At 50.0% G+C, this 12992-nt stretch overlaps 1 protein-coding gene across 1 annotated transcript in view; it reads right to left on the bottom strand.

Moving 5' to 3' along the window:
* Nucleotides 1-6469: 6469 nt before the first annotated feature.
* Nucleotides 6470-12992, bottom strand: part of ADCY5 (adenylate cyclase 5) — a 138446-nt gene continuing 131923 nt past the window's right edge. The window contains exons 20-22 of the mRNA XM_011355235.1: nucleotides 11490-11694; nucleotides 8518-8642; nucleotides 6470-6598 (exon numbers count right to left, since the gene is read on the bottom strand). Coding sequence (XP_011353537.1) covers nucleotides 6470-6598; nucleotides 8518-8642; nucleotides 11490-11694 — 459 coding nt within the window. The remainder of the gene's footprint in view (nucleotides 6599-8517; nucleotides 8643-11489; nucleotides 11695-12992) is intronic.

Genomic DNA, 12992 nt, shown 5'->3' with positions numbered 1-12992 from the left:
TGCTGTGTATTAGGTGTTTTACATACAGAAGGTTATGTGAGCATGACAAAATCCATCTGAGTAAGGAAGCAGGTTTAAGTCGCTGATGTCACACAGCCTGGAAGTGGTAAACTGGTCTCCAGGACCCCAGTGTCCCAGGCACTGGAGCTCTGTCAAATGGGGAAGTTGCCTCCGGGTACCTCACCTAATCTAGTGTGGCCCCATCATCCTTTACTTTGAACATTCTAATCTTATCTATCGAGCAGTCTTGGATGGCAGCCACTCTAGTGCCCACCACTCTGTAAGGGTGTGTGTGTGTGGTCTGCGCATTAAAGGAAGTCGGGTGGGGAGGGCAGCCAGCAGCCTTCAACTCACAATTTGGAAATATATAGGGGTCGGGGATGTAAGAGCTCAAGACACTCTTAAAAAGCACAGATGCAACGTGGCTTTCAAAAGATTAATCTGAAGTATAAAGCACCCCTCACTCCTGAAAAGCATCCCATGTGAGCCAGGAAGTGCCATTCTAGCTAACAGTCAATGTAGATAAGCAAATTTTGCAAAATTGGAGAGTAGGTTAAAATAACCAGAGATGCTGACAAACCAGAGTTCCAGGCAGGTCTAAATTAGAAACTGGCTGAAGTGGGGGAAAAAAGTGATGAGGCCCCTAATGGATTCCAGTGAGAATTCTTTAAATTCATGGGCTTAATAGACCAGTGATACGAAAGTGGCCTTGGGGATGAATATGTGCTTGCCAAGTGAGGGGGTGGCTCAGCAATGCTCACTAGAAACAAATGGGCCAGTGAGGTTTGGGGCTGACAAGCCAGTGGAGATGATGCCTACTTTACCTCAGCCTTAGATGAATCCTTTTCCTCTTCCTTATAGTCTTTTTCCCCCAACCCGTCTTTTTGGACCCTCTGCTTGCCCTGTGAGCCTACATGGATCTCTACCCACCCCTCCCTACTGCATGGATCAGGGCCCTGGATAGGAAAGGACTCCAGGCCATGGTGCTGTCATGCAGGGCAGCTGCTGCTACGGGCTTTGTGGCTGGAGGACAGTAATTTTCGCCTTGGTTTGAAGGGGATCTTCCCACAGATCACCCATGGCACAATGCTGTCATCTCATTTGTCTCTGCTTTTGGCTCTAAAATCTTAAAATTCCTGATTTCGTTTGCAACATACATGTGGTCTGGCACTTGAAGATCAGATGAAGAGTTACACAAGTATTTAGAATCAGAGAAGCCAGAGAGGAGGAGACTTTGGAGATAGTCATTCCAATGGCCGGCTGCAATTGGCTTTGTTCTTGTGTCGGTCTTGCGAAGCGGTGACTCTGTGTGTGGGAAGGAAAGATAGGCAAGAGGACAGCAAATATACTTATCCTCCCAAGACTAAGAGGAAGAACACCAGCAAAGGGCTTTTTTAAAAATCTGGAAGCGTAAGAAAAGCTACAGTACTATCGTAATTGGATCTCATCTGTTGTCCACCTTGAAGAATGGTGAGCCCTCTGTTCTGTCAAGATCATTAGCACCTAGCCAGATTGGCACACTGGACAGTAGTGCCTGTAGGCTGCACAGCCTTTGTCCTGGAGTAGAGTATCAACAGCTGCAGGGGACACATCAGTCCTTTCTCCCACTGCCTCCTAGGCCTGGTGAGGGGAAGCACGAGAAAGTGTGTGTGGAGCTCTTTATCCACTGGGAAGTTCATCCAAATGGCCGGGGTTGGGGCATAGTAGTCTCTGGTCCCCTCTGCCCTTCCCTCTCCCTCAGCCCCACAGGTAATACCAGCCCTTCCAACTCTCCTGACACCTGTGCTAAGTAAGTGCTGCTTGCCACCGCCAGCATGTCCCAGCCTTCTCAAGACGATATGTATAGTTTATTCTCTTCAGTGTGGAGTTGTTTTGATGTGGACAGATTCAAAAGCTGTAAGTTTGCAGTGTTTGTCCCTGCCATCATAGTTTTCCTGTTCAGGTGACAGTGAGAATCTACTCAGCGCTACTTTTGAGCGCTGTATATCCCAATGCCCAAGTGATTTCCTGCCCTGCACTGACACAGGTTCAGTATCTTTTCCAGAGTCTGGGAAGTTCATTTTCTGTCAATTAGCAACTCATAGTCAGATTGCAGCATAAAACTGATTTTTTATGTGAAAACTATAGCTCTAGGCATCATTTAACTATATGCCACTCAAGTGATAATTTTGGAAAAGCTCTGTAACTGTATTTACAACTTAGGAAGTCTTAAAGTAAGGTGGCCACCTGGTGAGTACTGAGCTTCTGCCTCCTCAGGGCACCAAGGCTCACTGTGCCTTCCCACTGACTTATTGGTAACTCCCCCCTACAATCAAGTCATCACCATGTTGTCTAAAGTCTGGTGTTGGTTTTAGTGGTCTTTGCTGTCAATGGGCATTAGAGGTGTTCCAAACTCACCCCACACATCAACGGCATCTTTTCTAGTAAGTTTTGCTAATTAACATTCTAGGCACGGGTCTGCTTTTGGAAGCAAGCATGACTCTAAAGGGAGAAACAAATGTGATCTATGGCATTAGCGTGGTGGAGATGGGGCTGGAAGGGCTTAGGAAGGTTCTGCGCTGCACGGCCCGGTGCCTGTGTGTGCGTGTGGTTTCCTGGGGCCTGCCTGAGGGCTTGGTCTCCACCAGCCACAGCAGGGGGGGAGTTCTTCAGGAGTTGAGGTCCCTACTTAGACTGATTGGCCCCTAAAATTTAGCCTGCCTTATCATTTGATCTCCTTTTTTTTTTTTAAGTTTATTAGGGTAACATTGGTTAATACGATAATATAATTTTCAGGTGTACATTATAATTTGACATCTATATATTCTATTGTGTGTTTACCACCCAAAGTCCAGTTTCCTTTAGCTACCATATATTTGACCCCCTTTACCCACTTCACCCTGCCCCTACTCCCCTATATTTGACCCCCTTTACCCCATCTAACTCCCCCCTCCTCCCCCACCTCCTTCCCTCTGGTAACCACTAGTCCATTGTCCATGTTGATCTCCTTTTCTGATGCACTCCAGCCTGAAAACTGCCGAGTTAAACACTAGTCCTGTGCGATTATATCCTTCACCACACCGTTTGAAGTCCTAATGATGTCCATTCTCTTTGGAGCAGGAGGCCTGCCTATGCATACCAAGACTGCCACGTCTACGTCCCCATGTATCCCCATTGTTGCAGTGAAGCCAGTGAAGTCTCTTTCACTGGCTCCTTCATTTACACTTGTGTTCAACCTATTTTGACCAAGCCCCTCTGGTCTGATTTCCTGAACCCTGCATTTGATGGGTGCAGCAGGCAGAAACTGCTGAAAGGGCCCCATCTTCCCACCACCTTTCCCTTCCTCTAGGGAGAAGAAGAGTGCTGGGGCTTAGCAGACAGGCCTGCTTTGAATCTCATCTCTGTTCATTCCCAGCTGTGTGGCCTTAGACAAATAACTCAAACTCTCTGTGCCCATTCCTTCAGTGAAATGAGGTAGCCAGGAAGATCCCATGAGATAATGTTTGTATGGTGCTTCTCTGTGTCTGGTACACAGAGAGTGCTCAATAAATGGTAGTCATCATTATTAGCTCTCCAAGTCAAATCAGTTCACCTCCAGCCTAGACCTCCCTTCTGACCTCCTTTGGTCCTTTCAGTGACCTGCGTTCTTTCCTGTGTTTTCAACTTTGTTTTCCTTAGCATAGAAACATGTTTGACTAGCTTGTTTTAAAAAAATCCTCCCCTGGAACCTGGATCTTTACTGGTTCTATCCTCAATCCATTGTCCTCTTCACTCCTGGTCCCTCACCTCATCTCTTCGTTCTTTGGCCTCCTGCACGTGGCACCTGCCCCCCACTCGCAGTCCAGTGAACCGACTCTTGCCGAGGTCACCAGTGTTCTCCCACCTAGACACCAGGACGACTGCAATCTTCAGTCGACATCCTCCCGATGGCCACGTTCCGTCCCGCACCGAGCTGGGGTCTCTGCCCTCCGAGGCTCGCTCTCTAGTGCCCCACCAAGGGCTGAGCCCACTGTTCTTCATACCACAACTAGGCCCCCCAGCCCAAGCCGCAAATCAGACCAGGACACATTACCAGTGAAAGTGTTTAATAGTTAAATTATTTAAATAGACTTTTCAATTTCCATGGGAAATCATAATCGTATCCGTTTTTGCAAGAGCAGGAATAAAAAGAGTGCACACCCCATAGAGGGAATGAAGAGCTAGCACTGCACTTTGTCACCAGTCACTGCTGGGAGAGGAAGGATGGGCCCCCACAAGGCCGGCGGGGTCATGACAACAAGGGGAACACGCGAGGAACTTGGCACACACACTTACTCAGGTTGGAAGCAAGACGAAAACCCAGCACCACTGGCGGGTGATAGGGAGGGGCAGGGGACTGAAGAACGACACGTGGAGAAAGCCAGCCCCTGGCAATGGGGGCAAGAGGGCCGGTGCAGGACTCAGAATGGAGCAGCAAAAGCGCCAACAGACTCAGGCTGGCAGTTTTAGGTCCGTAAGCTTTGTTTCTCAGAGTTGTGTTCAAATCGGGGGTGGGCAATGGTGTGTGGAAAGGGTAGGATGGGGCTAGTGTCCAGTTAGAGGTGGTGCAGGTGGGCATCAAAGTAATGTTTCAGCAGCTGGCATATAGCTGCCAACTCACCTCCTTCGAGCTCGTGTTGGAGATGAGAATAATTCTGCCCTGAGAAGCAATGAAAAGATGTGGGCACAGGCCCTAAGGATTCCGTTTGACTCTATCTCTATGATAGTCTATCATTTCCCAAATGCCTCCCTAGTAGGGTATAAAAATAGAATTTTTTTTCTTGGTATATTTAACTGATCCCTCCTCAAAAAACAAAAACCAGACAACAAAATTTCTGTTAGCTTTGCCCTGGGGACGCTGATGCTGGGCTCTACCCTTTCCTCTGTCTGGTTTGCAGGTGGAGGGCGAGGCCACCCCATCCGCATTCTCTAAACCTGAGGGCTGCACATTATGTTCCTAAGTATGAGGGATCATCTCTGTAGAGAGCCACCTTGGCCAACTGAGAAAGCCAGGCAGGCTTCCTCACACCCCCATGCTGGCTGAGCACCAAGGGCCATCCCTGAGCTCTCTCTGCAGGCAGCAAACAGCTGACATCTCAGCAAGTGGAAGGATATACAGTGGCCATGCTATCTGCTGCAGGTTGAGGCTACTTCCCTTGGTTCCAACTCAGCCTGAGATGGGAAAGCAGCTTTTTGTTTTCTTCTTATCATCCCATTTGCATTTTATTTAGGACAAGTGATGTGTATGTTTGTGTACTGGGGGGAGAGAGATATGGGTAATATGTCCATGCATCTTCCTACTTAATTTGAAAGTATGGTAACCCCAAAAGGACACATTCAGTGCTCTGGTTGGACCTGGGAAAACCCAAAACTGCCAAATCTGAAGTAAAGGTAAGAGGCATCCCGTATGAGACCAGTTCCACAGCATAAACACACACACACACACACACACACACACACACGCACACGCACACGCACACGCACACACACACACAATACATACATCGACGTACGTACAGTACAAATGAGCACATGTGCCCTGCTGTGCACAGCTGTGTTCTAATATAGAGAATTTACAAAATATAGAATTTGGTATATTTGTTAGATCTCCAAGGTTTTCAATAATACAAAATAAAAAATACAAAAAGACAAGCTGGGATCCCCGCCCTCCCCCACCCAGTGGCATCCTCAGTTGCTTGTGGGTCTCTTACACGCGTACAACTAGCATAGTCTAAAGAAGGGCACAGAAACTTGTTTTGTTTTATTTAATAAATATTTTCCTTTTCTCAGAACCACCACTCCTTGCTTCAAAGTCCTCTCGCCTCCCCCTGGCAATTAGTTCTGTTCCCCTCAAAGGGGCATTGTGTGTGTGTGTGTGTATGTGTGTGTGTATGTGTGTGTGTGTGTGTAGGTGTAGGAGGGGCACTGTGATGGAAACCACAGTCCCTCCAAAGCCAGCACTCCTACCCGAAATCTCCCTCCATGGAGCAGGGGCCCAGCCTCTGTCGGAAGTTGAAAGGCTTGAGTAGAAAAACAGATGCCTCATGCCCCTAGGCTCCCCCGGGCCAGAGCCACACACCTACCCGCCCCAAGGCCGGGGCCTCTCCCTCAGCCCTGTCATCACCACAGGGGCAGCCACACACCGATCCACACGCCAGCCGCTCCTCTCTACCCGCACGGCAGCAGCACCCGTTAGAAAACTCGAGATTCAGGTCGGGTCTAGCATCGTCTTCTTCAGAGGGAAACATCTTTGGTCAGCTTGGTGCTCGCAGGACGCTGGCACCCCAGGGCCTGGGACAGAGGCTGCTGCCCGCCCGCAGAGGCAAAAGCTGCTTCTGGAGTCAAAGTGGAAAATCTCATTGGCCAGGCCACCTGGGCTAGAGCGTGGGCTTCCCCCTGCCCGCCCGGCACACAAAGAAGCCTTTTCCATTTCTATGGAGGCCAGGCTGCTGGCATCGCTGGCCGGCAGCTGCTAACTGAGCGGGGGCCCTCCATTGAGGAAGTAGGTCATCATCTCGCCTTTGCCCTTGACCTTGACCACACCCCGGCACTCCAGCTGGTATGTGTTGGCAGCCAGCACCTGATACATGTCCGTGGTGACCTGAGGAGGAGGCAGAGGAGGAAAGAGGACAGGCCATCGATGATCTGAGCCATGAGTCTGCTATCAGGCGGAGCTGCCTGACTGTCTCTGACAGAGGGTAGGTGGCATCTCCCCAGCTAGGGCTCTTGGGGTCTAATAACTGCTTGTCTGTGGAAGCACCTCTTAGTGATGAGAAGGATGATAGCACCTACTCCATGCCAGGCAGTGTGGCAAGCACCTCGCATGTGCTATTTCAGTGCTACTAAAATTGTGGCCTGCTTGTCATCATCCATAATAAGAGAAGGGCAGAAGCCGAGAGGAAGTACGGAGGAGCTCTCATAGCAACCTGACCAAGCACACTGACCAGTGTATTTACCAAGGCCTCACTCTGTGACAGATCAGAAATATTTTTAGAAAGTGGTTTTTCACCACAGAATTTGAGAACCGCTGCTTAGCTCATCTAATCTATGAGGTAAGTAAAATTATCTCAGGTTCAAAAAATCTAAGTCACTTGCCTGAGTTGCACAGCTAATAACTAGCGGAGCCGGATTCAGTTCCATAGCACGTTGCCCATCTCTCCTTCAGCTTTTGGAAAATACAGAACTCACAGGGGTCTTCAGTGATTACGCTATACGTTTGCAGGGTGAGGGAGAAAAGCAGGACTGACAGGAGCAGCAGTATGGACAAATGCCTCACAAGGTGATCCAAGAGCCGTTTCTAAGTATCGCCAGCCACCAACAACACACCTGCTGAGTGTCCTGGCCCAGCCCGGCTACCAGGCCAGGGAGGAAGGGGCCAGGAATCTCTGGATGGACTGCTGGGAGGTGACCCTGCTGTGTTAAGTGTATTCCGTGAACAGCGAAGCCCATGCAGGGGGAGGTGCTGGGTTATTCTGTGGTTGCTGACAGAGTCCCTCACACCTGTTGTGGGTGGGCTTAGAAGCTCTGCAAACACATGCCTCTCTCCTCATCTCCGCACAGGACCTCCAGTTCCCATCTTGCTGTCCCTTCTCCCCCTGGCACAGGGATGGAGGTGAAAGAAGGACATACTGCCAGGCCCCTCAGCACCCAAAAGCCTGCTGGGCAGAGCTGGTCTGCCCCAAGCCATGCTCAGGGCCAATCCCCTTGTTCAGAGGCTCCATAGGAGAGAGAATTTAGGGGACATTTGAGCAGTGTCAGTGTGAGCAAAGGACCATAAAGAGCACAATTAGCACTTAGGAAAACTGAGGCCAGGAAAGCTAAGTGGCCTGCCCACAGCCTTATGGGGAACTGGGGAAAGGGGGGCGGGGTACAGGACTAAGGCCCAGTCCAGGGCCTCTCTGCTGTCAGATTAGAGCAGAAAGAATAAAGAAAGACCTGAGAAAAACAAACAAAAAACAAAAAACAAAAACAAAAACAAAGAAAATCAGCTAAAGAGTAGCAGGCCTTGTAATTACAAGCACCAGCTTGGAAAGGATGAAGGGAGAAGAAAAAGTCTCTGGGTCTCTCTGGCCAGGTCCCATGGCTATTTGGGCTGGTGGAGTCACCATTCCAGGGACCAGTACTCTTGTCTGGTTCTCCTGAACCAGGCCCTGAGTGCTGTGGGCTCCATTTGGCAAGACCTTACTCCCTGAGGCCATCTTTGTGCCCCCTCTGTGTGTCTGGGTTGTAGCATTAGTACTCCTGACTTGGCATGGGGAGCCAGCCTCTGGCTATATCCCCCAATTCCTTCTGTGGCCACTAGAGGGCTTTGCACAGGACTGAAGATCTGTCCAAGGTACTGACGGCCTGAAACACGGTCATGTTCTCCAAGCTTCCAAGACATCTACACCAACTACAAGCACCAACTACACCATCATCCTCAAATCTGGATGCAGAAATTTTTCCTGGGAACTGTGGATGGCCACTTAGCATCAGACAGAGGCCCCCCGATGTGGGGGAGGTAGGTGCTCCTGCACTCACCTGGATGCGGTCAGGCACACCTGTGCTGTCCATGCGGCTGGCCACATTCACCGTATTGCCCCAGATGTCGTACTGAGGCTTGCGGGCCCCGATCACCCCGGCCACCACGGGGCCAATATTGAGCCCTGTAGGGGACAAAAGTCAGCATGCTCATCCGGGCTGAGATCCACGCTTACCCTCACCGTCATTCCTCCCTCCACATGCAGCAGCGTCTCCCTCTGACTCTTGTCCTGAAGACACCCCGGGCCCTCCCGCCCTGAGGCTGTGCTTAACCCTCCAGTTCCCACTTCTCTGCTCCTACCCTGTGTCCTCCCAACCCAGTCAAAGCGCAGCTCCTGCAAGGCCATCACCAAGACTGCCTTCTTCAAGGTTTCCAGTGACCTCTTGCATCACCCAACTGCCTTCCCTCTCTCCATGGCATTTAAGCTTTCACCATCAATTCAGACTCAACATACCAGAACTCGCCCTTTTCTTCCTCCTCACTTCTCTGGTTCTTTCAGGGATGCCACCATTCTTGCTCTTAGAACCTGGCTCCTAACCCCCCGGCTTCTTCCCTCTCCGAATAATCCTACTCTGGGCCTCTGAGCCAGGGCAGGGATACTGCAGTGACCACCGGGTCTCTGACTCATTCCTAGCGCTTCTGCCCTAGTCCGTTCTCCTTCCCAATCTTACCCAAGGCAACACAGAGCAGCCCCACCTGAGCCTTTGTTGTGTCGGTTCTCCACCTGAAATGTCCTCCCTCCTGTCCAGGTGAACTTTCCCTGACATATCTGGCCAAACCAACATCCTCTACACATTTTCTGCCCTATCTCTCAGCCCGAGGGGGCTCCTTCATATTCCTTTAACTGTCTATCTCACACTGAGCCTTATTAAACCTCATTGCTGCTTAATTGTTTCTTCTGTGTGAGAGGTAGGACTGTAAGCATAGCAGAAACTTCCAAATAGGCCTCCTAGGCCCCTCAGTCAGAAATGTCATCAGTCCTCAAAACTCTTCCCTCTATGATCCCCCTCTTTGGTCCTGGCAAAGCATGTGTAGCTTTTGACCCCATGTGCTATTTCCAGGGTAGACTGTCCAAATCACTGGCCAAAAGCCCATCTCCCCAGTGAAGATGTTCTGGAGTCTGAAAAGAGGACTTTGCCACACAAGGCTCTCAACTGCTTGCCCGGCTACTGGTCTACCTGTCATTCAATCTCCAGCCCTGGCCCAGTGAAGAAGTTGAGGCAGCTTACAAAAAATATAAATCAATGTAGGTGGGAAAGATGAAATGCAAGGAAAATAGGTTGGCAATATCACAAAACCAGTAGTGAAGTTACCATAGAAAGAAAGGCTGCGCATCGGGGGAAGCAGACCCCTCGCTGGCTCTGGTCTGGGCTTTCTAGCAGCCAGTGCGAAACGAGAACCTGGTAAAGTCCTCTGAGCACTGGGCCCCCAGGCTAACACAGCAGCTCATTCAGCAAAAGCCCAGATCTCAACACTCAGCCAGAACAAAATGTCTCCCAAGGCCATTAATGATTGCAATATTGATGGTTAGTAATCGGACATCTGTTTCATGTGCTACCTTTGAGGACTGAAATACCAGTATTTGTGTTGGTGAATTACTGTTTCTTTTTAAAAGAATTTGAAATCTGAATCATTCATGGCTTGAGACATACCCAGAGAGTTGATAATGCATTAAAATTAGAATAGAAGTCTCTTTCAGAAAGCATTCTTTCCCTCTACAATCCTTAAGAAGATGAGAGGACAGCAACACTCGACAAAGCAAAGTTTCTACTGCAAAAATAACTCACTGGAAGCCTGGACATCTTTGCTAAGATATATGCTAAGGACAAAATGAACCGAAGAAACATTTTGAAACTTTATGGAGCAGCCCATTCAGAGTCGTAATTCTGAAATCATCTTGTGGGTACAGTAGGATGGAACAAATGAGTGACTATGCCGATGTTTTTCACTGTGCTATTTCAACTCTTCTGCAGAGCTGAAACTTGTCAGAATGAAAGGTTGGGGTAATAAAACAGGATTAAACGCAAAAAAAAAAAAAGGAAAAAAATTATATAGGTTTTTGATCCCCTCCCTCTTCCGTAGCCGCCCCAACCCAAGGACACCACCCTTGGCATATAGAAAGCTCCCTCGAAGCCATCCAGCGAGAGTGGAGGCATGTGACAGAGGAGTCCAGGGATGAAACATGAACTTGACTTATCACCACATCCTCATTGTTTTTCCTCCCAGATTATGAAAGTTTTACAGCACCTAGAAGATTGTACTCACACACAGAAATCACTTAGAGCTCAGCAATAACCCTACTAATCCCCATCTTTTTCCAAGATTACTCTTTTAAAACATTGAAATAATCATTTCATTGTCAATTTTACATGATTCTTTTCATGTTTGGTTTTTAAAAATACCTTACTATATTCATTTTATTTTGCTAACAATTTTGTAGAATCTATGTTTAACATTTTTATGCATTTGCAAATTTAATGACTTGTTTCATATGCATACAGCTTGCATTTAAAATGTAAATATATTTCTTTTTATTGCTTTTCCTTTTTACTGAATGAATTTGGAACACTTCTAAATAAAACACTGCCGTTAAGTCAGTATTACTTGAAATAAATGGGATTGTCATGCCCGTGAAGCAGCCACCAGAAGGCCCCCTGCCCTTGGCACACAGCATCCCTCACGAAGTCTTTTGGGCAGGCACAGCCTGGGTCCAACCAGGCCTTTACAATGAGTGGGTGAGGTGGGAACTTAGAAGGAGGGTGTCCTGTGTATGTCGCCCACAAACCAACACACCAAGGAGGCACCTCTAGGCTCCAGCAGGAGTCTGCTGTGAGTGATGGGTGCTCATCCCACCCCCCTGGGCAGGGATGCACTACAATCTCAGCTTCTCGCTTGGACCAGGTCACGGATGCAGGATGGGGCATGGGGAATGGGAGCTCCTACAGCCCTCAGCACCCCCAGGCTGGCTCACCAATCTTCATCTGGAAGTTGTTGAAGGAGTGCTCGTTGATGTACTTCATCTGGTCCATCAGCTTCATGGCGAAGTCGGCCAGAGCCTTGATGTGGGTCTTGCCCACCTTGTCATAGGTGGAATCATTGAGGCCTGAGGCAGCCATGTAGGTGCTGCCAATGGTCTTGATCTTTTCCAGCTGCCTGAACCGATCCTCGCTGATGATCTGGACAGAAGGAGGCCAAACCTGGGTCACCCCCAAGTTTGGGGCACTGAAGGCTGCAGGGAAGTACAGCAATGTGGCCCCAATTCACACAGTGGGCCTGTATCCATCACCAACTCAGTGCCGAGCCCCGATGTTTCCCGACAGAGCCAGGCCTCCAGGACTCACTGCTGTGGAGAGGCTGTGTGCTACTGGCCCACCTCCACGGCGAGAGCCTCTGGGACCAGGTCACTAGTCACTTCTGGATCTCTTGCCCCCAGGAAGGGCTGGTGGCCATCTCCCCCTGGCTGGCTCACATCTCCATCCCTCCCAGGGAAACGTCCTCGCCTTCTCGAGCGGGACACCTTTCTCCTATCTCTAAGATCTGCTGGAAGCCTGCCCAGACCCACTTCAGCCAACTCCAGTTACCCTACTGCCCCAGGGGTCCATGGGCTGTTTCTGAGACTGTCTGGTCCCAGCTTCATCATCCCTCTCCTCCCTGCACTCCATGCCCCAGGCTCTGGGTTCCCACTGGGGTCGTCCCTACACTGTGAGCTCCCAGGATCCCCAGTGCCTGGCGCACATTAGCTGCTCGACAAGGCTGTGATACACATATGAAGCAACGACTTTGTTTCTGCCTCCACTGTTCAGGGTTTTGCATCTTTGTCCTGCCTCCTCCCTCAGCCTGGGATCCTCGGTGGCAAGAGAATGGTGGATGATGGGAGTGGTTGGCAAGTCAGCCCGGCAGGGCCTCGATGGGTAGCTGAGGTGCACAGACTGCAAATTCAAACAGCCTGGGCTGAAACCCCAGCCCTGCCACTTACTGGCAGTGGCCCGAGGCAAGACACTTCACGTCTTTGGGCCTCAGTGTCCTCGTCCGTAACATGATAGGGGAAGTAATGTCTGCAAGGTGCCTATGACAGAGCTTGGGACACCACGGTCAGGACTCCTGACATCACTGCTCATATCTGGCGATGGTGAACGGGGGCGTCAGATCTCCGCATCCCTCCCACCCCAGGGACCCAAGTGCCCCGGCCCCGCTCCTCACCTCGTCGAAATCGGCGATGATTTCATTAAGCAGCCGCAAGCACTCGACACCCTCGTTGTTGGCCTCCAGCTCCACATAGAACTCGGAGAAGTTAGCGATGGAGGCGAACATGACGGCCACGCACTCACACGACTGATAGTAGAGCTCGTCGTTGCGCCGCTCACGGGCCAGGAAGTGGGCGGCCACGTCCTTGGGCAGGATGTTGTGCAGCAGCCGCCGGTTGTAGGCCTGCAGCTCCTCCATCTCCTCCTTCTCCTCCGTGGCCTGGGACAGA

The sequence above is a fragment of the Pteropus vampyrus genome, unplaced genomic scaffold, assembly GCF_000151845.1.
Source record: "Pteropus vampyrus isolate Shadow unplaced genomic scaffold, Pvam_2.0 Scaffold1, whole genome shotgun sequence".
Lineage (NCBI taxonomy): Eukaryota > Metazoa > Chordata > Mammalia > Chiroptera > Pteropodidae > Pteropus > Pteropus vampyrus.
Note: the sequence above shows the minus strand (reverse complement) of the source record. Positions and strands in the feature narration are given on the sequence as shown.